At 48.0% G+C, this 24,997-nt stretch overlaps 1 protein-coding gene across 1 annotated transcript in view; it reads right to left on the bottom strand.

The window, feature by feature from the left end:
* LOC141075614 (uncharacterized) overlaps nucleotides 1–24,997 on the bottom strand; it is a 51,043-nt gene that overhangs the window by 15,304 nt on the left and 10,742 nt on the right. The window contains exon 2 of the mRNA XM_073562720.1: nucleotides 2,932–3,022. Within this exon, the coding sequence (XP_073418821.1) occupies nucleotides 2,932–3,022 (91 nt within the window). The remainder of the gene's footprint in view (nucleotides 1–2,931; nucleotides 3,023–24,997) is intronic.

The raw sequence follows: 24,997 nt of genomic DNA, 5'->3' as shown, positions 1-24,997 counted from the left end.
ATGGTGAAGAATTGGCTGTATTTTCACGCCGTTCCTCATCCTTTTTCATGTTTAACTTCTGTCACTCACTAAGAGACGCTTTTTTGTAAATAGTTTTTGAATCACTGTATTTTGAGGGTTATAATTTTCCCATATTTTGGCCCACAGAGTTATGTGAGGGCTTGCTTTTTGCGGGGCGACGGTTTTATTGGTACCATTTTCGGGCACATGATGTTTTTTGATCGCTTTCTATTCTGATTTATGTATTAGGGGATTTTTTTTAAATTATTTTATTATTTTTTTTAAAAAAATTTTTTTACCTTGTCCCTTTATGGGACTTTCACTTTTTTTTTAATTTGGCTGCAGGTATAATACATTGTACTGCTCCAGCATTGCAATGTATTATACCTATGGAGAAAGCTTCTGAGACCATGCTGTGAGTCATCACGGCAGAGATCGGGCCCTGCGATTACATCGTGGGGCTGCCGACCTGAAGGCAGAGGGAGCCCCCGACACGGATGCTGCTCCTGGCAGTTAGTGCAGGAAGCTCAGCCACCGGCAGTGCTGAGCTCCTGCACTGACTGGGTGGTAGATGTTAAAATTTCAGCATCTTCTGCCTGATCAAGCTGTGATTGGTCAGTCAGACTGACTGACCAATCACAGCGTTCTGGGTGCGGGGACTTACGGCATGGTTCCCTGCACCTCTGCCCATGCTTGTCAGCTGTCTGTTTTTACATGCAGTGACAGTTTAAATGCAGGACGGACACAGTCTGCCATGGTGTGGGAACTGACATCCTGCCATGATGGACTGTGTGCATCCTTGGACGTTAAGGGGTTAAACAACAGTAAACCCGAGTGGCCCTCATTTATGGTGGACCATTGGAGCTACTATGGATCCTGACCAGAAGATTAGAGAAAATAATATTGCTCCCCATTTCTGGAGAGATTGTGCAGTAATCTGAATTCCTTAGGATTGAAGACAATGTAATTTATGACGTGGAGAGAATCCATGACACCAGGGCTGGAGCCAACACATCTCCTGCAGGCGGGAATAAATGTATATTACAGCCCTCAGCCACGCACAGCTTAGAGATCTATCATGGCACAGATGGAATGTTTGTCCTGGAGATTATCACAATCCTCCTTGAAGTTAGTTGATTTTAATACAACTTTGAAAAGTCAGGATAAAGGGAAACTCTGCTGTTATTGGACAGAAATTCACACTTGGCCTCACAGCACATTTACTGTTGTCGATCATAAAAGGGAAGTTTGGCCAGAAAGACTGGACCTGGTCTTGTAGGGACCATGAGACATTCAGCAGCACAGAAGGGAGAGAAGATTCATCCGATAAGATCTCAGGGATCTAGGAAGCCACCAGCATCATTACCCTCCGCTTTCTCTTACAGGCCCAGCATAAGATTTTTCTACAAGTGATTTTCTATCTTGTCAGCACATTCTACGTACGCTGTCATTTGGCTTTATAGTTACAGATCTGGGCAGGTGACGGTCAGCGTCTCCTAATGTGAAGGAGAGAATGGCTAATGAAATCAATTATTAAACCTTATACAAGTCAGTTCAGATATGGTGTACCAAGATGGCGTCTGTGTCTTCAGACAACACCCTGGAAGGAATCCTTGGAATGCAGAAGCTGAGATACTGGATACCATATATGGAAGTGAAACTGAAATGGACCTATCATAGACTGACACTGGCTACTCAGAAGATGGTGTGACACCCATTTCCTGTCTCTTTGTCTTGAGAATAAACTTTAGTTGTGTGCAAGCCTTTACTGAGAAAGGAGTAGACATCTAACTCTGTACTCAGTGTGACTCTTTAAGCGCGCACTCAGCCTATATTGGGTCAGGTACAAGCAATCATATAGATCTCGCTTTAAGGGATCAACCTCACACTAATCCCAGGAGGTAGGTGGATCCTCCAGGTCATAAGTTCTATTGAAAAGGGCTTTCAATCTTTCAATACGCAAAGTCATTTGAACAGTTTTGGGTGGAGGAGAATGTTGTGGTCTAGAGGCAAAATGGTGATCATGGTAATATGGCCCGACAGTTATGAATGAGTCACCGTAGGAGGCAAAAACAGAAATACTAGCTAAGTCCAGAAACCGAGAGAAGTTGGCAGCTATCGGATTGCAGACCCCTGAACCTATCAACAACAACTAGCAGTAGCCGTGGGGGGTTCCTACGGTGCCCTAGACCCCTCGATCACAGCCGGAGAACTAAATAGCCTAAAGACAGAAAGGGAAATCTAAACTGCCCCAGAGCAGACCCCCAAGCAATAGGCAGCCCCCAACATATAATGAAGGTGAAGCAAGATGAAAAAACACTAACACAGATAGAAAGATAGGCTGAGTAAATGATGGGGCCCAAGCTAACTAAATAGGACAGGATAGAAAAGCTGCTGTCTGCAATCCGCAAAAACCCTATAAAAACAAGAGCCAACAGACTGATAGGGAAAAAAGCCCTGAAGACGCTAGGCTTCAAAAAGACTATATCAGTACTCAGGTATTTTCTGAAGACAGAGCAAAAAGACAAAAAGGAATTCAGCTCACCCCAGCAGGGAATGGCAGAAATCCAGAAAAACAAGGCAAAACAAAACCAAAACACAAAAGCAAAAAGCAGAGCAGAAAACTTAGCTTTTGAGGAGCAGGAATCAGACTGGTCTCCTAGAATCCCTCAGAGAAATCACAGCAAGGCAGAAGGGAGTCGGCTGCCTTATATCCAGTCAGCAATTCCTGTCACCCAGTCATCATCTACCTGCTCAGGTGCTTGGTAATCAGCCTCACTACCTTCCTTCACCAGAAGAGGGAGTTCATCAGACCTCAATGGTGAAGGGGAAAATGAACTCACAACACCCGACTACACCACCGATAAAGCAGCCACAGCCGGTGACTGAGAGGAATCTGTGACGTCTCTGCATTTAGTGGTTACTACTCACCTGGGTAGTCATATGTGGGAATCTCCTCTTTACACCACTCATCACCCCTCACATATGTCTCTGTAGTATTAATATGGGTCAGATCTTCAACCTGAAACAAATATTGTAAAAGTCACCGACAGATGGAGAAGTCCCATCTATGATCAGCTCTAATCCTGCCATCTCCACCGTTCTCATTACACAAGAATAAAACATATAATACTGGTGGATAAAACAAGACTGAGCACAAGACCTTCACAGCCGTCTACACATCATAGGGGAGATCTCCTGACACCTTCTCTCCATCTACCTGATGATCCTGAGGAACACTGGGATCTTCTTGGTTACAGTCCTGTGGAAGAAGAGGACGGGGACATCTCTCTGGTGTTGTCCTCTTACTGGATAGATCTGGAGGAAACACATACAGGGACTGAATTCATTCTCTACATCCAGATAATTATAGGCCGTGTGTATTTAGTCCTGTCTATTACCTGGAGATGTGAGGGGCTGGGGAACCTCCATTATGACGTTCTTGTACTGATCTCTGTGTCCTTCTAAATACTCCCACTCCTCCATGGAGAAATAGACAGCGACATCCTGACACCTTATAGGAACCTGACACATACAATGATACGTCATCCACTCGTTCTCTTCATAGTGTTACTGTATAATGTCCCAGCATTCCCAGCAGTGTCACCTCTCCAGCCAGCAGCTCAATCATCTTGTAGGTGAGTTTTAGGATCTTCTGGTCATTGATGTCCTCATGGATCAGGGGGTGAGGTGGAGCCCCCGTGATTGGGCTCAGGGGTCTTCCACATCCCTCAGACACAGGGTCCTGACAGCGATCACTAGAGGTCTTCTTCACCACTGTGTAATCCTGGTTATGGAGAGACACATTAATAAATCTCACTACAGACATTTCCAGAGTCCTCACCTCTCCAGTTCTGTCCATCTGTTATTCCCATAGATGAGAATGATGTAATTTGAGGTCATCAGAATCTCTCACCTCTCCAGTGAGACGGAAGAGGATCTCTAGAGTCAGATGTAATATCCTCTCCGCCATCTTGTCTCTGTCCATATCCATCCTTGATGGGTAAATCAGGAAAATTCTCTTCTGTAGAAGATCTTCACTGAGAGGAGCCGATATTGTAGAGACCTGAATGAGAAGAAGATGATCCGATGTAACATCATAAGAATCCGGTGTAATAATACAATTACTGGAGATAATAAGGGAAACATATGAGGAGATTTATTATCTTACAGGGTTTAGTTTTCTTCCCTGACATCTACTAATAAAACCTATATATTTAGGCCACAGACAACAAGCAGTTTCCTCCTCGGAGTCGGCAGCTGAACACGTTCCTCATAGACTCATCTTCCATAACGCTAATTCTCGTCTCATTACCGACACTGGAATCGGCATTAGCAATACTGCAGGAGATATTCATTACACGCGACATGAGAAATAACTCCTTCATGATGAGGACGACATCTTTATCCTCTACTGCGGCTCTAGAGACAGATTTGGCCAGAGTCGGTCACTGCCTCCATCCCCACCGGCCGTCTATATGAAGGTTTCCCGTCTTCCCCGCACTGGAATCTTCTCTCACGTTAGATCTCAGCTCTGAGTCACACACAGAAGTTTGAGGCTTTTAGAAAAGATTTTTTGTTTCGACAAACACAACGGACAGAAATGATCTGATCCCAAAGTCTCCATGTACAGTGATTTATGGGGTTTATTTCTGGCCTTAGGCTTTCCTATATTACAAGAAAAACTCCAGAAAAAGCCGATATTAAAATGTTTCTAAAGAAAATTGGCTCCAACAATTCTTGTAAGAAGAAAAAAATATGTAAAAAGCAGAAGACACATTTTATAATTGTTAACATGTTAAACATTTATTAAAAAGAAATTAATCTTTTTGTACCCCAGAACATAGATGTACACCGCAGGGACGGCACAGATGAGGCTTCTCCACAAACCCTGACAGTTTAACCCCTTGCTGCTGTGGAAAGCAAGCATGACATCTAAGAAGGTGTGACAGAGTTCGGCTGAATGCCCCCCGCCTCCAAGTACTCGATAGTATGGGGCGGCCTAGTTACTACGATACTTACATGCCTAATAATAGGGTCTGGGCTGCAATGTATGAAGGTCTATTAGGCCGGGCCAGAGGCAGCGTCCAATAAACATAGTGTTTGACGAGTGTGACCAACTTTTTACTATTGAGGCTGCCTATGCTGCATCAATAGTAAAAGATAGAATGTAAAAAATAATAATAAAAAAAAATATTGTTATTCTCACCTTCCCGCCTCTCTTCACGCTCCCGGTTCCAGTAATCCTTTGCGACAATTACCGAGATGATGTCCGTTCTCGCGGGATCGCGACGTCTCACGGTCATTCGTGATGACTTCGCGCGAATGACCGCGAGACTTCGCGATCCCGCGAGAACGGACGTCATCGCTCGCAAAGTATTACTGGGAACGGGAGCGTGGAGAGAGGAGGGAAGGCTGCGCGGGACGTCGGAAGGTGAGAATAACAATATTTTTTATTTTAAATTCTATTTTTTACAGGGATATGGTACCCAGAGCCCGGAGGACAGTCTCCTCTCCTCCGGACCGTGGGTACCATCCCCAAATGTTCTGCTTACTTTTCGCATGGTGTGCACAGCCACATGTGGAAAGTAAGCAGAACAATGCATTCCTATGGGTGCGGGATCGCCGCGATTCCACAAAATTAATGAGCATGCTGCGGTTTTTACCGCGAAGCGATTCCGCCGCGATAAAAACCGCAGCATTAGCACAGCATTGCGGAATCCCATAGGAATGCATGGGATGCTTATTTTTCGTGGCAAAATCGTGCGGGTAAAACCGCCGCGGAAACACGAAAAAACCGCCACGTGTGAACTCAGCCTAAAAGTGGAAAAAATATCACAGTTTCAGCAATAAGAAATATCCATCACTAAAAGGAAAGCAGAGTCACTGCACAATGTTAGTTACGTCACGTCCATAACTACTTTATTATACGCTATTATCCTGTACACAGTGGAGTAGATAGAAATCACAGATCCCACAGCAATAGCTGGAATTGGACCCTCCAACGTAAAGAAAAAAAAAATCTATCTATATACACGGTTAAAAAAAATAAAGGGAACACTTAAACAACAGAATATAACTCCAAGTAAATCAAACTTCTGTGAAATCAAACTGTCCACTTATTTGAATGTTGTTTGTGCTTTCATACTCGTGGAAACATGAGACGGACTCTACAACCCACACAAGTGGCTCAGGTAGTGCAGCTCATCCAGGATGGCACATCAATGCGAGGTGTGGCAAGAAGGTTTGCTGTGTCTGTCAGCGTAGTGTCCAGAGGCTGGAGGCGCTACCAGGAGACAGGCCAGTACACCAGGAAATATGGAGGGGGCCTTATGAGGGCCAGTACACTAGGAGATGTGGAGGGGGTCGTATGAAGGCATCAGCCTAGCAGCAGGACCGCTACCTCCACCTTTATGCAAGGAGGAACAGGAGAAGCACTGCCAGAGACCTGCAAAATAACCTCCAGCAGGCCACAAATGTGCATGTGTCTGCACAAACGGTAAGAAACCGACTCCATGAGGATGGCCTGAGGTCACGACATCTACAGATGGGGTTGTGCTCACAGCCCAACACCGTACAGGACACTTGGCATTTGCCACAGAACACCAGGATTGGCAAATTCACCACTGGCGCCCTGTGCTCTTCACAGATGGAAGCAGGTTCACACTGAGCACATGTGACAGCCGTGACAGAGTCTGGAGACGCCGTGGAGAGCGATCTGCTGCCTGCAACATCCTTCAGCATGACCGGTTTGGCAGTGGGTCAGTAATGGTGTGGGGTGGCATTTCTTTGGAGGTCACACGAAGTTGGGCTGTGAGCACAACCCCCATGGAGACACAGTTGTGCCTTTACCTGGAGATAAATTCCAAGTGGGGGCAATTTCCAAAATGCAATAACTTAAGTGGGGAATTCAGCTCTTTTCGCACTTAAGGGATCTGTATATGGAGTCTACAAACTACAGTGGGGAAATAAGGATTTATTACGCTGCCAATTTTGGGGTAAAGTCACATTTTTGTAAGGAAAAAAAGTAAAATTGTCATTTTTTCCTTCCACATTGCTTATATTCCCGTCACAGTATCCGAATTCAGATATTGTCCTGTCAGAAAGGAGAAAACAGGGAGCAAAAGGGTTAATAGGACTCACGGGAGGAACCGGCCCAGAAAGCAGAAGATCCAGGAGTGTCCGCCACATATATGACTGCTCTGTGTGCACAGGACCTGTGATGAGGTCACAGGAGGGGAGGAGTCAGGGGTCACATGATCAGGGGCCTCAGTGTGTGCAGGACTCAGTGTGCTGGAGCGCTCCCGATAATCAGCTGCGTGTGTCGCGCTGTGTGATAGTCACAGCACCTGCATGGAGGGCGACACATGCAGCTGATTATCGGGAGCGCTCCAGGGATCCGGGGTCCCGATGCAGCTATTCGGTAAGCGATATTAGCCAATAACAACTTCTCCGACGATATTCGCTCATCTCTAGTAATAACAGCTCAAAGAAATTCACCAAACTTTTCATTAAGCTTAATAGCGAGACCCTATTAAATATTGAGCACCAGCGGGATGAAGCATTGACAGCGGCATGTAAAAGTGTGGGCGCCCCGGGTCAAAATGACTGTTATTGTGAGCAGTAGTAAGATGAAGATGAAATGATCTCTAAAAGGCCGAACCTCTAAGATGACACATGGCCTTTGTATTTTCGGCAAAAATAATAATAAATAATAAAACATTATATATATATGACTTTTTTACAATTTCATAATTGCAAAAAGGAGAAAGGGCGATGCAAAACTTTGGGCACCTTTAGAGATTTGTGCACTGAGATAATTTTGATCAAGATTTCACACCTTAATTAGCTTTTTAGGGTTATGGTGAGATCACATGGTGACCAGGAGCTACAGTCTGAGGAAAGGGCTAAAAAGCCTTCACTAGTCCCCTGTACAGCTGTATAATGAGGCCCAGGCTTTATAGTGAAGGGACAGGAGTGAGGGCCTGTTCCCAGGAGCTACAGTCTGAGGAAAGGGCTAAAAAGCCTTCACTAGACCCCTGTACAGCTGTATAATGAGGCCCAGGCTTTATAGTGAAGGGACAGGAGGGAGAAAAGTGGGGAAGGAGCCAGAAGAGTCGGACTGCCCATCACTAACCTGCAGAGCCGCACTCCACATATATGGCTGCTCTGTGCACAGGACCTGTGATGAGGTCACAGGAGGGGAGGAGTCAGGGGTCACATGATCTCCGGAGTGCAGACCTCCATGGAGCCTTCTCCTCAGTCAGTGACATTCCCGCCATTATTTGCCCCTCACTACTGGCACAATTACCCCGCGCCGCCTTCTCTACACAGTGTTATGTGTGGAATGTAACGTGTGGTTTCTCTGGAGGGAAATAGACCCCACACATGAGGGAATTCTCACCGGTTACCGGCCGTCTACTATATGGCGGCATATGATTGTGCTATCGACTCCACACCAGGAGCTAAAATGCCCAAATCTCTAATGTAACCGCTATAAGAGAAGATATAACAAATTTCCCCTAAACTCACACAGCGGAGGAGGCCTCACTTGGAGCAATGTGACTCGCGCACAGAAAATCTATTCCCGGTTCTGTGATAAGTTATCGGCCGACAGGAAGAAGAAAGGTCTGAATTACAGCCCAGACTGGAGGAGAAACTGCAGGAGTGAGAATTGGCCAATCAGCGCTCTTCACCCCTATACTTATCTACACAAATACAAGATAGGAAATGACAATTAGACGCCATTCTCACCACCAGAACGGAGAGGCGCTAACTTGGAGTAAAGCCGCGTTTTATCGCCATGCCAATAAGCCTAATAAGATGCCGCTCGTAAGCTCAGAATGAGAGAGTCACTGCATATAATCTCCTCTATAAAAGACCCTAAGGGTCAGACCTCAGCCCACCCCGATGTCATGTATAGCACTTATAATGAATACTCCCAGAGTTTGTATTCGCCCCACAATCACCCCCCTCACTACTGGAGTCATTCCTTCACACACTACATCTACCTAACCTGACTGAGTCCGCGGCACAACAACTCCATTTACACATCTCTGAGGAGGAAATAGTTTCAACAACCAAAAAACTAAAAAGAGGAAAGTCCCCGGGGCCGGATGGTCTTACAGCAATATATTATAAAAAATGCAGCGATGTGCTGACACCACCTATAAAAACCTCTGTAATTCACTACTAAATGGCTCACAGCTGCCCCCTGAGCTCTACGTGGCGCATGTAACCGTAATCCCTAATCCTAAGAAAGATCATCTCACCACAAATTATAGACCTATATCCCTCTTATACATTGACTTCAAAATCTTTACATCCATTGTGACTAACAGGACCAATAAAATCCTCCCTCACCTCATCCATCGGGATCAGGTTGGTTTTATACCAGCGCGACAGGCCCCAGATAATATTAGGAGAGCGTTAAATATTATTCATACAACTAACCTACAGCGAAAGCGACTTCTCCTGCTTGCATTAGATACTGAGAGGGCTTTCGATTCGGTGTCCTGGACGTATCTTTTTACGGTTCTATCGGAAGTCGGATTCTCCCCTAAACTTATAAAGTGCCTCCAATTGTTATATGACAGCCCTATCGATTATGTAAAACTCCCGTCACCACATCCCCCTCCAATTAATATTCAGAGGGTACCAGGCAGGGCCATCCTCTATCTCCAGATCTTTTTGCACTTGCAATGGAACCCATTGTGGAAGCAATAAGGAGAGATCAGAATATCCTGGGCCCTGAGAATATGGGAGACCAATATAAAGTCAGCCTCTTTGCGGATGATCTCCTGCTAACATTAATAAGTCCCCACACTACACTCCCTCACGTGTTTTCCCTCCTTCACGAATTTGAGAAGATCTCAGGGTTAAAGATTAACATTGATAAATCCGAAGCATTATTTGTAAATTTTCCTAAGAGCAAACTAATATAGCCTCCCATTTTGGGTTTATAGACAAAGAACATTATCTAACATATCTGGGTTTTAACTTAACAGCCAACAGGTCACCTCTGCTTAGGTGTCACGCGGGGCTTAGGTCAACTAAGGCTGAAATACCCGGGGCTCCTGTGGTGTCCCTTTAACTAGGGGAAACCCTGTCTGACCCTCAACCCAGGGTTTTTGCTAATGGTGCAAATGCCTGAGCCTCCAACCTTTCCTTATCTCCTGCTCAGCCCTAAGCTTAACCCTCCACCCTCCACCCAGTGAGGAGACAAACCACCAAAGCCCCACACAATAATGACAGACAGGGAGAACTTAAACTGCACCGCGCCGCATACACACAGGACTATACAGTAATGTGAACAGGGCACAACAAAACACAAATATGGGAAGGCGAAAAGGTAACAACGGATCATACGCCACCAGATACGAATCTCTCTCTCTCCAACACCTCCATTCCAGACCGGAACCACTTGGTATGAAACACAAGCTATAATCGGCGACGCCCATAGGCCAGCATGACTATTTAAAGACCGTGGGCGTGACCAAACATCCAACCTGATCTCCAGCTAGATTAACCCCCGATAGCCTGAGAAAATCAAGCCGGCGCCACTGAGGCTATAGTGGACGGAGGTGGAACTACCTCTGCCTGCCGGACGCTGTGGTGTGAATAGCGTCCGACATGACAAGTGGACGGAGGTGAAACTACCTCTGCCTGCCGGATGCTGTGGTGTGAATAGTGTCCGACATGACAGTACCCCGTCTTCTACGAGGGACCCCAGGGCCCTCAAGACTCATAGGACCCGGCTTGTCCGGATGATGACGGTGAAAAGAACTGACCAGCCGATCCGCATGTATGTCCGAGGCTGGTACCCAAGACCTCTCCTCCGGACCATACCCCCGCCAGTGTACCAAATACTGAAGAGTACGGCGCACTACTCGAGAGTCCACTACCTTGGAGACCTCAAACTCTAAATCGCCATCCACCATGACCGGAGGTGGCATCGGCGTCGTGTCCACAGAGCCTACCACCTTTTTCAATAAAGCCCTGTGAAACACGCTGTGTATCTTGTATACCGCAGGAAGTTCCAACCGATAAGCAACTGGGTTAATGATGGCAGCAATCTTAAAAGGCCCAATAAACCTTGGACCCAATTTTAAAGATGGAATTTTGAGTTTTATGTTTTTAGTCGCTAACCACACCCATTCACCCACACACAGGTCCGGACCTGGCACGCGTCTACTGTCAGCCACCCGTTTGTACCTCGCACTCATGCTCAACAATCGCTGTTTCACCCTCCTCCAGACCGATGATAATTGAGCTCCTAGCTGGTCCTCCTCCGGGACGCCCCCCGAGTCACCCTGACGTAAGGTACAAAATTGAGGATGTTGACTGTAAACACAAAAGAACGGAGACTCTCCCGATGACTCTTGGCGGTGATTATTTAACGCGAACTCGGCCAGAGGAAGGAAAGTAGACCACTCCTCTTGGTTGTCGGACACAAAGCATCGTAAATACTACTCCAGATTTTGGTTCATGCCCTCAGTTTGACCATTTGACTGTGGATGAAACGCCGATGAATGTGACAACTTGATCCCCAAACTTGAGCAAAAAGCTTTCCAAAACCTCGCCACAAATTGAGTTCCCCTATCAGATACTATGTCCGACGGAACTCCGTGGAGTCTGACCACCTCCTGCACAAACACCTGAGCCAACGTCTTTGCATTGGGCAAGGAAGGCAACGACACAAAATGCGCCATCTTTGAAAATCGGTCAACCACCACCAGGATGACTGTGTTCCCCGCCGAGGCTGGCAAGTCAGTGATAAAATCCATGGAGATTTCTGTCCATGGCCTATTAGGTACCCCCAGAGGCTGTAGCGTGCCAGCAGGACGGGCTCGGGGCGACTTGGCCCTAGTGCTTGTGATGCAAGCTGCCACGTACGAGACCACGTCCTGCCGGATTTTGGGCCACCAGAAACGACGCGATACCAGATCTAAGGTGCCCTTAACCCCTGGATGACCAGCCAGTACTGAGTCATGGTGTTCCCTCAACACCTTAAGACGAAGATGAAGGGGTACAAATGATTTGTTGGCGGGAAGTCCTGGCGGTACCTCCTCTTGGGCCTCGGCAATCTCCGCCTCTACCTCAGTCGTGAGAGCCGAGACCACTACACCTTCCTGGAGGATGGGTACCGGCTCTTCCCGAGGTTCTCCCCCCGGAAAACACCTGGACAAGGCATCCGCCTTGGTGTTTTTAGCCCCGGGACGGTAAGTCACCAGAAAATTGAAACGTGTAAAAAACAATGCCCAGCGAGCCTACCTAGGAGACAGACGCTTGGCCGACTCCAGATAGAGCAGGTTCTTATGGTCGGTGATGACTGTGACCTGGTGAGCCGCCCCCTCCAAGAAGTGTCGCCATTCCTCAAAAGCCAATTTGATGGCCAACAACTCCCTGTTGCCGATATCATAATTCCGTTCGACCGGCGACAGCTTCTTGGAGAAGTAGGCGCATGGATGCATATCGCTCAAGGACAAGCCCTGTGACAGTACTGCCCCCACTCCCACCTCAGACGCATCAACCTCCACCACAAAAGGTTTAGACACGTCCGGTTGCACCAGAATGGGGGCTGAAGCAAAACTGTTCTTCAGACGCTCAAATGCACGTATCGCCACCTCAGACCAGCTAGCCAGATCGGTACCTTTTTTTGTCATGTCCGTGAGCGGTTTGGCTATAGTAGAAAAGTGTTTTATAAATTTCTTATAATAATTAGCAAACCCAAGGAACCGCTGGAGCGCTTTCAGATTATCAGGCCTTTCCCATTGCAGCACCGCTTGCACCTTCGCGGTGTCCATTTTAAACCCTGCGGCGGACACAATATATCCCAAAAAAGGCAACTCCTGAACAAAAAATAAGCATTTTTCCAGCTTAGCATAGAGCTTATTCTCCCGGAGCAACTGTAACACCTGCCTGACATGCTCTAAATGAGTGTCCCGGTCGCTTGAATAAATGAGGATATCATCCAGGTATACAATCACAAATCTCCCCAGGACATGAGCAAATACATCATCAATAAAATGTTGGAAAACAGCAGGCGCGGTTGTCAACCCAAATGGCATAACCAGGCTCTCAAAATGACCCTCAGGAGTGTTAAACGCCGTCTTCCACTCATCCCCCTGACGGACCCTTATGAGGTTATACTCCCCCCTGAGGTCAAGCTTGGAAAACCACTTCGCCCCCGCCACCTGGTTGAACAAATCAGGGTTCAAAGGCATCGGGTAGGGATCACGGATCGTAATCTGGTTTAACTCCCGGAAATCCAGACCCGGGCGTAACCCCCCATCTTTCTTCTTAATGAAGAAAAACCCCGCTGCTACAGGCGAGGACGAAGGCCGGATGTGTCCTTTGCTCAGACTCTCCGCGATGTAGTCTTTCAGAGCTTGTCTCTCTGGACCCGAAATATTAAACATCCTGGCCTTAGGTAATTTGGCCCCGGGTTTTAACCTAATCACACAGTCATAGGCTCGATGTGGAGGCAGTTCTGAGCAACTCTTCTCAGAGAATACATCCGCGAAATCCTGCAAAGCCTCCGGAAGGCTGGGCGTCACGGCGGACACACATGTGGCCAAGCAATTGTCCTGGCAGAAACCACTCCATTGGACTATGTCCTGAGTTTTCCAATCAATCACCGGGTTGTGCCTGGACAACCATGGAAAACCCAGGACCATTTGTGCTGGGAGATTACGGAGGACCCTACATGTAACCCACTCAGAATGTAGGACCCCAATGTGGAGTTTCACCTCAGCCACAAACTCCATAATCTCCCCTTGTGGGAGGAGAGCGGCATTAATGGTAACCACCTGAATGGGATGAGGGAGTTTTTCGGTCTTAAACCCGGCAGTGCGTGCAAACTCCTCATCTATGAGATTGGTGGCGGAACCGCTATCCACAAACACTGATATTGGTAGCTCTCTGCCCGCGATAATAATCTTGGCAGGGAGCATACATTGAGATACCATCATGGAGGATATGCATACGCTCAGTTGGGCCTCCTCCATACCCTCTGAGCCTAACAGTTTTCCGCCGGTGTGACCTTCTTCGGTAGCACAGGACAAGCGTTAACATAATGATTCCTTTTACCACAGTAAAAACATGCTCCGGGCTTCCTGAACCCAGGAACGCGACGCTTAACCTGTGACACCCCCACAATTTGCATAGGTTCAGTGGGCTCACCTGCAGCAACCACACTTGCACCTCTGCTTTCCCCCAGGGGTAGCGTCTCCTGTGCCCCCTGACGCAAACGGCGATCAATACGTATAACCAAACTCATGGCAGACTCTAACGATGCAGGAGTCTCATACATCAGGAGTGCCTGTTTAACGTTCCCTGATACCCCATGAATAAACTGACTCCGCAGCGCTGGGTCGTTCCACTGTGTGTCTACTGCCCAACGGCGAAATTCCGAACAGTAGTCCTCCGCCAAGCGCTCCCCCTGGCGGAGGGCGCGGATTTTAGATTCCGCTAGAACCAATCTGTCAGGATCATCATAAATGAGCCCGAGTGCAGAAAAAACATTATCGACAGAATGAAATGTAGCAGAGTCAGCTGGTAAGGAAAACGCCCATGCTTGGGGGTCCCCACTCAGTAATGATAACACCAGACCCACCCGCTGAGCCTCATTACCTGAGGAGATAGGGCGCATGCGGTAGTATAACTTGCAGGCCTCCCGAAATATGACAAATTTGCTGCGTTCCCCTGAGAATCGTTCTGGCAGCGGGATCTTCGGCTCTGCACCGATACCTGCAGATGCCGTTTGCACCTTCGATACTACCAGGCCCTGCTGCTGAACTGCCCCTTTCAACTCGGAGACCTGTAAGGACAGCGCCGCCAACTGGCGGGTTATGGAATCCATGGGATCCATGGACTCCTGAAAAATGTAGGCCGATTATAATGTCACGCGAGGCTTAGGTCAACTAAGGCTGAAATACCCGGGGCCTCTGTGGTGTCCCTTTAACTAGGGGAAACCCTGTCTGACCCTCAACCCAGGGTTTTTGCTAATGGTGCAAATGCCTGAGCCTCCAACCTTTCCTTATCTCCTGCTCAGCCCTAAGCTTAACCCTCCACCCTCCACCCAGTGAGGAGACAAACCACCAAAGCCCCACACAATGACAGACAGGGAGAACTTAAACTGCACCGCGCCACATACACACAGGACTATACAGTAATATGAACAGGGCACAACAAAACACAAATATGGGAAGGCGAAAAGGTAACAACGGATCATACGCCACCAGATACGAATCTCTCTCTCTCCAACACCTCCACTCCAGACCGGAACCACTTGGTATGAAACACAAGCTATAATCGGTGACGCCCATAGGCCAGCACGACTATTTAAAGACCATGGGCGTGACCAAACATCCAACCTGATCTCCAGCTAGATTAACCCCCGATAGCCTGAGAAAATCAAGCCGGCGCCACTGAGGCTATAGTGGACGGAGGTGGAACTACCTCTGCCTGCCGGACGCTGTGGTGTGAATAGCGTCCGACATGACAAGTGGACGGAGGTGAAACTACCTCTGCCTGCCGGACGCTGTGGTGTGAATAGCGTCCGATATGACATTAGGTGGAATTACACTCCACTGATCCAAAACTTCCAGAGGGACATGGATAGATGGGCTTCCTTAAAGTTATCCTGGCCCGGCAGAATATATGCATTAAAAATGGTGTCACTGCCTCGCTTCTTCTATTTAGGTCCCTCCCAATTATGGTATCAGCCAGAACGTTCACTCATTTACACTCTATGATGTCTAAGTTTCTTTGGCTCGGAAAACAACCCAAAAACTTATGTTCCGTCACAGAAAAAAAGGGGGTTTATCCCTCCCTAATTTTACACTTTATTACAAGTCGGCACAGATTGCTCCATTAATAAGTGCGTGTTCATATCCCAATAGTCCGAGATGGGTTATTCTGGAATCATTTCTCTCCAAACCATTCTCTTTATCAGGCCTAATGTGGACCACAGACTGACTTCCACGGGGGTTAATGAATGTGGCTCCTTTTACAGTCCACTCGTTGCTTCTTTGGAGGAAAGTTTAAATATAACTTACAATCAAGCCCTTCTCCCCTGACAGCTATATTACAAAACCCCATGTTCCCACCAGGCCTTGAGCCTCAAATTTTTTCTTGGTGGAAGCTGAAAGGTATTCATATACTTAAACATTTGTGATCCCCATTTAATATCTTACTTGACAGATATGAATTTGTTCAAAAATTTGAACCTCCAGTTAGGGAGGTAATGCGATTGAACCAGATCTTCCACTTTGCAAAGCAGATCCTCCCGAGCGGTACTACTCTCAGGGCAACGAGTTTTGAAAAATAATGTCTAAATGACCCTTTGGGCAGGGGAACGATCTCATTGATCTACTATGCTAGAAATTCTCCACAAAATGATAAAAAATTTGAAGTATATGTTACAGTGGGAGGAGGATTTGGAGTTTGAACAGTCAATTGATGAATGGTATCGTAACTGTGACACCATATCAAGAGGTAGTCACCAGACTTCCCTTGTTGAGACTTCCTTAAAACTATTGTACAGAGTCTATTATGTACCGGAAAAAATTCACAACATTTTTCCTAAAATCTCGGGAGACTATTTTAAGGGCTGTGGAATATCTGGTGACATGAAACATATTTGGTGGTCTTGTACGGTGGTTTCTGGGCTTTGGGAGAAGGTGAAGTGTCTGATAGCACAGATGTATGGTGGACCGGTTGATCTGGAACCTTTTACTCTTTTACTGGGAACCAGGACTTCCCGGCTTCCAGAAAGCTTTCAGAAGCTACTAAACTACTTATGTATGGCCACTAAAATCCACATTGCGGCAAAGTGGAAGTCGCCCTCACTGTCAATATCTATGGTGAAAGAGAAGATGAACGACATTATGTTATTCTCATTTGTGGCCCCAGCGTTTCTTGTAGAATAAATCCCTTTCTCACACAGTCCTGTAGTAATGACTTTGTTCTCACGTTTTGTAGGAGGGTTCGTCTGACTCCATCTTATGTTATTAGTATAAGTGTGAGAGATGAGAGACCGACGACCGCAGTTTTACCGTGTGTGTCCGGTGTCAATTCTACAGTGTGAGAGATGCGGGGTCTGTGACCGAAGCTGGGGGTATACGGGTGTATACAGCATACGCAGAGGGGTCTGTGACCGAAGCTGGGGGTATACGGGTGTATACAGCATACACAGGGATCTGCGACCAAAGCTGGGAGTATACGAGTGTATACAGCATACATAGGGGTCTGCGACCAAAGCTGGGGGTATACAGGTGTATACAGAGTACACAGGGATCTGCGACCGAAGCTGGGGGTATACGGGTGTATACAGCATACACAGAGGGGTCCGTGACCGAAGCTGGGGGTATACGGGTGTATACAGCATACATAGGGGTCTGCGACCAATGCTGGGGGTATACGGGTGTATACAGAGTACACAGGGGACTGCGACCAAACCTGGGGGTATACGGGTGTATACAGTGTACTGGCCTACTACCGCTTCATTGATGATATTTTAATCATCTGGACGGAGTCTGAGCAACAGCTAAAGACGTTCCACGAACAGTTTCCATCCAAAACACATAAAGAACTCTATTATCTATAGCCAAGCCATCAGATACAATCGTATATGTTCCAACCCCATGGATAGAGACAAACACCTTGGTCGCCTCAAAAAGACCTTTTTGAATCAGGGTTACCATCCAAGAACAATTGAAAACCAAATTACAAGAGCCACCAGAATGTCAAGGAATCACTTGCTACATTACAAAGCTAAAGAAGAAAATAACCGAGTGCCTCTAGTGGTCACCTACAACCCAAATCTGGAGGTGCTAAGGGGAGCTGCACGGAAATTGCAACCTTTACTACAAAAAGATGCCCGATTAAAATCCATTGTTCCAGACCCCCCACTGCTGTGTTTTAGGCAGCCCCCAAATTTAAGAAGCATCATTGTCAGAAGCTCCCTGTCCTCTCCAACAGCTGCAGGAACCTTTCCTTGCAACCAGAAAAAATGTAAAACCTGTCCATTTATAATGACCACGGACAAGATAAAGATCCCCACCTCACATCAGGACTACAAGATCCCAGGTACTCTCAACTGCATTACATCTAATGTGGTGTACTTAATTATTTGTCCTAAATGTCCAACTGGGGGTCTGTATGTGGGGAAGACAGAGCAAAAGCTTAGAACAAGGATGAATGCTCATCGTCACACAATAAGAGAAAAAAGAATGGATCTACCTGTGGCAAAACATTTCTGTATCCCTGATCACAGCAGCGTGGATATGAAATTACTGGTATTGAGAGGTAACTTCAATTCTCAGAGAGAGAGACGAGTTTGGGAGTACAAATTTATGACGACCTTTGACACTCTCAGTGCTGGAATGAATGTGTCGCATGGATTTATGTCTTTTTACATCAATTAAGGAATTTCCTTTTAAAACCTTGTGGGGGCATCACAACACAGAACTAGACCCCAATCAGAGGACCATAAAACATCCGGACTCCTTATCTATGAACTGGTCCAATGTTTATATTTATGTTTCTCCCTCTCCCATATTGATAGTTCTGCTTCACGTCACTTGTCTTATCTATTGCATTTTTTCTAGGCCGTACTGTGCATAAATATGTGACTTCAGATTTTGTATTAGTCTAGCCTGATGAAGAGACCTGAGTAGTCTCGAAAGCTTGCAACGTGTTACCATCATTTCGGTTAGCCATTAAAAGGTATCAACTACTGAGGACTCTCAATCCTGAATATTTTTCTACAATGTACACAGGGATCTGTTACCAAAGCTGGGGATATACGGGTGTATACAGCATACACAGGGGGGTCTGTGACCAAAGCTGGGGATATACAGGTGTATACAGTGTACACAGGGGTCTGCGACCAAACCTGGGGGTATACGGGTGTATACAGCATACACAGGGGTCTGCGACCAAAGCTGGGGATATACGGGTGTATACAGTGAACACGGGGCTGTGACCAAATCTAGGGGTATACGGTGTATACAGCGTACACAGAGGGGTCTGTGACCGAAGCTGGGGGTATATGGGTGTGTACAGCGTACACAGAGTGGTCTGCGACCGAAGCTGGGGGTATACGGGTGTATACAGCATACACACAGGTTCTGAGACTGAAGCTGGTGGTATACAGGTGTATACAGTGTGAGAGACGCGGGGTCTGTGACTGAAGCTGGGGGTATACAGGTGAATACAGTATACACAGGGGTCTGCGACTGAAGCTGGGGGTATATGGGTGTATACAGTGTACACAGGGGTCTGCGACCAAAACTGGGGATAAACAGGTGTATACAGTGAACACGGGTCTGTGACCGAAGCTGGGGGTATACGGGTGTACACAGCATACACGGAGGGGTCTGTGACCGAAGCTGGGGGTATACGGGTGCACACAGTGTACACAGAATGGTCTGCGACCGAAGCTGGGGGTATACGGGTGTATACAGCATACACAGGGGTCTGCGACCAAAGCTGGGGGTATACAGGTGTATACAGAGCACACAGGGATCTGAGATTGAAGCTGGGGTATACAGGTGTATATAGTGTGAGAGACGCGGGGTCTGTGACTGAAGCTAGGTGTATACAGTATACACAGGGGTCTGCGACTGAAGCTGGGGGTATATGGGTGTATACAGTGTGCACAGGGGTCTGCAACCGAAGCTGGGGGTATACGGGTGTATAAAGAGCACACTGAGGGGTCTGCGACTGAAGCTGGGGGTATACGGGTGTATACAGCGTACACAGGGGTCTGCGCCCGAAGATGGGGGTAAACGGGTATATACAGCGTACACTGTGGGGTCTGAGACCGAAGCTGGGGGTATACAGCGTACACAGAGGGGTCTGTGACTGAAGATGGGGGTATACAGAGTACACAGAGGGGTCCACACAAACACGGCTTCGCTCCGTACACCTCATACACACACAGCTCCACTCCCTACACCTCGTACACACATGGCTCCACTCCGTACACCTCGTACACACACGGCTCCACTCTGTACAGCTCGTACACACACGGCTCTGCTCCGTACACCTCGTACACACACGGCTCCGCTCCGTACACCTCGTACACACGGCTCCACTCCGTACACCTCGTACACACACGGCTCCGCTCCGTACACCTCGTACACACACGGCTCCGCTCCGTACACCTCGTACACACACGGCTCCGCTCCATACACCTCGTACACACAGGGCTCCCCTCCGTACACCTCGTACACACACGGCTCCGCTCCGTACACCTCGTACACACACGGCTCCGCTCCGTACACCTCGTACACACACGGCTCCGCTCCGTACACCTCGTACACACACGGCTCTGGTCCGTACACCTCGTACACACGGCTCCGCTCCGTACACCTCGTACACACACGGCTCCTCTCCGTACACCTCGTACACACACGGCTCCACTCCGTACACCTCATACACACACGGCTCCACTCCGTACACCTCATACACACACGGCTCCACTCCGTACACCTCATACACACGGCTCCGCTCCGTACACCTCGTACACACACGGCTCCGCTCCGTACACCTCGTACACACACGGCTCCGCTCCGTACACCTCGTACACACACAACCCTGCTCCGTACACATCGTACATGGGTCGCCCTCCAAGGGCTGTGGGGTTACTCGGTACCGGGCCGGTGTCAAGGCGGGAATGTGTCACAGCAGCGGTGACCCGGTCCGTGGCCCTGGGCGCCCAATGTCAATGGCGGTGGTGTAGTTAATGGGAGAATAGTTTGTGACGCCGCCCATGGTGTTTGGCAAGTATGGTGTTAGGCCAACGCTGCATACAGATCCGCTGGGACTGATGGTGTGGTGCAACAGAGATGGTATAGCTCCCCACAGGTGGAGCTGTAGTCCCAGGGCAGTGTAGGTGCAATGGATGAGGAGAGGCGCAGGATGGGGTAGATGTTGTTACCCAGGTGTAGCGGTGCTGGAATAACTGGAGGACACAGGGTGTGCGGTTCCAAGGCTTTACTCACTGTTTGCAGTTCACACACACGCCTGCCTCTGTACTGTGTTCTCCGGGTCAGGGCTCCAGCCAACCTCCAGGCCAGATAGGATTCTCCCTTCCACACTCCACCAATATGTACCTTCACTGAACGACTCCTCCAATGCGCCTTTAGGTGCGAAGCACTTCAGTACCTAGTTATCCTGGAATGCCTCTCACTAGGTGTTCCTAGTCTTTACTTGTATGACAGACAGCTGTAGCCTGCTTTGGGGACTCCTCACTGCGTCCCGGCTCTCTATTCAGTTGCTGTTGTGTCCCAAGTCTATGAGGGGAGCAAGGCGTTAGCGGCTCACTACTCCTCCGGTGTCTGTTGCCAGACATAAAGATCCAATCAACCTCGAGGACCGGGCCCCGGCCTTTACGCTCTTTGAACTGGAAGGGTTCTCTCTCTTTCTCAACCTGCTTCCCACCGTCCTTCTATTCTCCTTTGTTCCGATCTGTTCTATCTCTCTTATGGAAGGTTAGGTTATCAAACCCTGTCTTATGAGGAAAGGTTGCAGGATTTGGGAATGTTTAGTTTGCAAAAGAGAAGACTGAGAGGAGACTTAATAGCTGTCTACAAATATCTAAAGGGCTGTCACATTGTAGAAGGATCAACTTTATTCTCATTTGCACAAGGAAAGAATAGAAGCAATGGGATGAAACTGAATGGGAGGAGACACAGATTAGATATTAGAAAAAACTTTTTGACAGTTAGAGTGATCAATGAGTGGAACAGGCTGCCACGAGAAGTGGTGAGTTCTCCTTCAATGGAAGTCTTCAAACAGAGGCTGGACAGATATCTGACTGGGATGATTTAGCGAATCCTGCTTTGAGCAGGGGGTTGGACCAGATGGCCCAGGAGGTCCCTTCCAACTCTACGATTCTATGATTCTATGATCAATCTTATCAGTCTCTTTCTCTGGTCTTTCTCATGCCAGCAGCCCAGATCACTGGGACCTGCTGCAGCACGTCCCTCAGACACCCATCTTCTCTCTTTTCTCTCCGCTAACCAACTAACTGTCTCTCTGTCTGTTAACTTTCACTCTTCCCCTTCTTTTATAGCTAACTCCACCCGCCTCCCCAGCACCTCTCGTGTTACGAAGCCAGGGACCACAAAAGGCAACCTATGAACTTTCCAGCATAAAGCATGGATGGGTCCCTGCTGAACTATCCTGTGTGTGGGGTGCAGGTGTGGAGTGTGGTCAGGAGTTCCCACCATACGTGGATGGTGGGGCACTACACCTTAGGAGGTGCAGTACCTCTGTGGCGACTGAAGCCTCAGGGGCGCCACATACACACACGGCTCCACGCCGTACACCTCGTACACACGGCTCCGCTCCGTACACCTCGTACACACAGGGCTCCGCTCCGTACACCTCGTACACACACGGCTCCGCTCCGTACACCTCGTACACACGGCTCCGCTCCGTACACCTCGTACACACACGGCTCCGCTCCGTACACCTCGTACACACATGGCTCCGCTCCGTACACCTCGTACACACGGCTCCGCTCCGTACACCTCGTACACACAAGGCTCCGCTCCGTACACCTCGTACACACACGGCTCCGCTCCGTACACCTCGTACACACAGGGCTCCGCTCCGTACACCTCGTACACACACGGCTCCGCTCCGTACACCTCGTACACACGGCTCCGCTCCGTACACCTCGTACACACACGGCTCCGCTCCGTACACCTCGTACACACATGGCTCCGCTCCGTACACCTCGTACACACGGCTCCGCTCCGTACACCTCGTACACACATGGCTCCGCTCCGTACACCTCGTACACACATGGCTCCGCTCCGTACACCTTGTACACACACAGCTCCGCTACATCCACCCTGTAAACCCCTCCTGACCCCACACAGAAACTTCCCCTCATCCAGCACCATGACAACCAGCACAGCAGAGTCCTGCACACACTGAGGCCCCTGATCATGTGACCCCTGACTCCTCCCCTCCTGTGACCTCATGACAGGTCCTGTGCTCACAGAGCAGCTGTAGAAATCTCCGGCCTCGGGGGTCTCACCAGACTTCGCTCTTTTCTTGCAGGGGCCGCAGTGGATTTCATCCTGGACCCATAGAGCTGAATAGAGGAGCGATGTTCCTTCACTCTGATGGGAATTGATGGTGACGTTGATGAGTCTATGAGGAACGTGTTCAGCTGCCGACTCCGAGGAGGAAACTGCTTGTTGTCTGTGGCCTAAATATATAGGTTTTATTAGTAGATGTCAGGGAAGAAAACTAAACCCTGTAAGATAATAAATCTCCTCATATGTTTCCCTTATTATCTCCAGTAATTGTATTATTACACCGGATTCTTATGATGTTACATCGGATCATCTTCTTCTCATTCAGGTCTCTACAATATCGGATCCTCTCAGTGAAGATCTTCTACAGAAGAGAATTTTCCTGATTTACCCATCAAGGACGGATATGGACAGAGACAAGATGGCGGAGAGGATGTTACATCTCACCCTAGAGATCCTCTTCCGTCTCACTGGAGAGGTGAGAGATTCTGATGACGTCACATTACATCATTCTTATCTATGGGAATAACAGATGGACAGAACTGGAGAGGTGAGGACTCTGGGAATGTCTGTAGTGAGATTTATTAATGTGTCTCTCCATTACCAGGATTTCACAGTGGTGAAGAAGACCTCTAGTGATCGCTGTCAGGACCCTGTGTCTGAGGGATGGGGAAGACCCCTGAGCCCAATTACGGGGCCTCCACCTCACCCCCTGATCCATGAGGACATCAATGACCAGAAGATCCTAGAACTCACCTACAAGATGATTGAGCTGCTGACTGGAGAGGTGACACTGCTGGGAATGCTGGGACATTATACAGTAACACTATGAAGGGATCGGGGGGATGACGGTATCATTGTATGTGTCAGGTTCCTATAAGGTGTCAGGATGTCGCTGTCTATTTCTCCATGGAGGAGTGGGAGTATTTAGAAGGACACAGAGATCTGTACAAGAACGTCATAATGGAGGTTCCCCTGCCCCTCACATCACCAGGTAATAGACAGGACTAAATACACACGGCCTATAATTATCTGTATGTAGAGAATGAATTCAGTCCCTGTATGTGTTTCCTCCAGATCTATCCAGTAAGAGGACAACACCAGAGAGATGTCCCCGTCCTCTTCTTCCACAGGACTGTAACCAAGAAGATCCCAGTGCTCCTCAGGATCATCAGGTAGATGGAGAGAAGGTGTCAGGAGATCTCCCCTATGATGTGTAGACGGCTGTGAAGGTCTTGTGCTCAGTCTTGTTTTATCCCCCAGTATTATATGTTTTATACTTGTGTAATGAGAACGGTGGAGATGGCAGGATTAGAGCTGATCATAGATGGGACTTCTCCATCTGTCGGTGACTTTTACAATATTTGTTTCAGGGTCAAGATCTGACCCATATTAATCCTACAGAGACATATGTGAGAGGTGATGAGCGGTGTAAAGAGGAGATTCCCACATATGACTACCCAGGTGAGTAGTAACCACTGAATGCAGAGAAGTCACAGATTCCTCTCAGTCACCGGCTGTGGCTGCTTTATCGGTGGTGTAGTCCGGCCGTATTACCATGATCACCATTTTGCCTCTAGACCACAACATTCTCCTCCACCCAAAACTGTTCAAATGACTTTGGGCATTGAAAGCCCTTTTCTATAGAACTTACAACCTGGTAGATCCACCTACTCCCTGGAAGTCAAATGACAGCGTACGTAGAATGTGCTGACAAGATAGAAAATCACTTGAAGAAAAATCTTATGCTGGGCCTGTAAGAGAAAGCGGAGGGTAATGGTGCTGTTGGCTTCCTAGATCCCTGAGATCTTATCGGATGAATCTTCTCTCCCTTCTGTGCTGCTGAATGTCTCATGGTCCCTACAAGACCAGGTCCAGTCTTTCTGGCCAATCTTCCCTTTTATGAGCGACACCAGTAAATGTGCAGTGAGGCC

The sequence above is a fragment of the Dendrobates tinctorius genome, unplaced genomic scaffold, assembly GCF_039654945.1.
Source record: "Dendrobates tinctorius isolate UK_male_01 unplaced genomic scaffold, ASM3965494v1 ptg000366l, whole genome shotgun sequence".
Taxonomy (NCBI): Eukaryota; Metazoa; Chordata; class Amphibia; order Anura; family Dendrobatidae; genus Dendrobates; species Dendrobates tinctorius.
The sequence above is the reverse complement of the archived record's forward strand: the minus strand, read 5'-3'. Positions and strand labels throughout refer to the sequence as shown.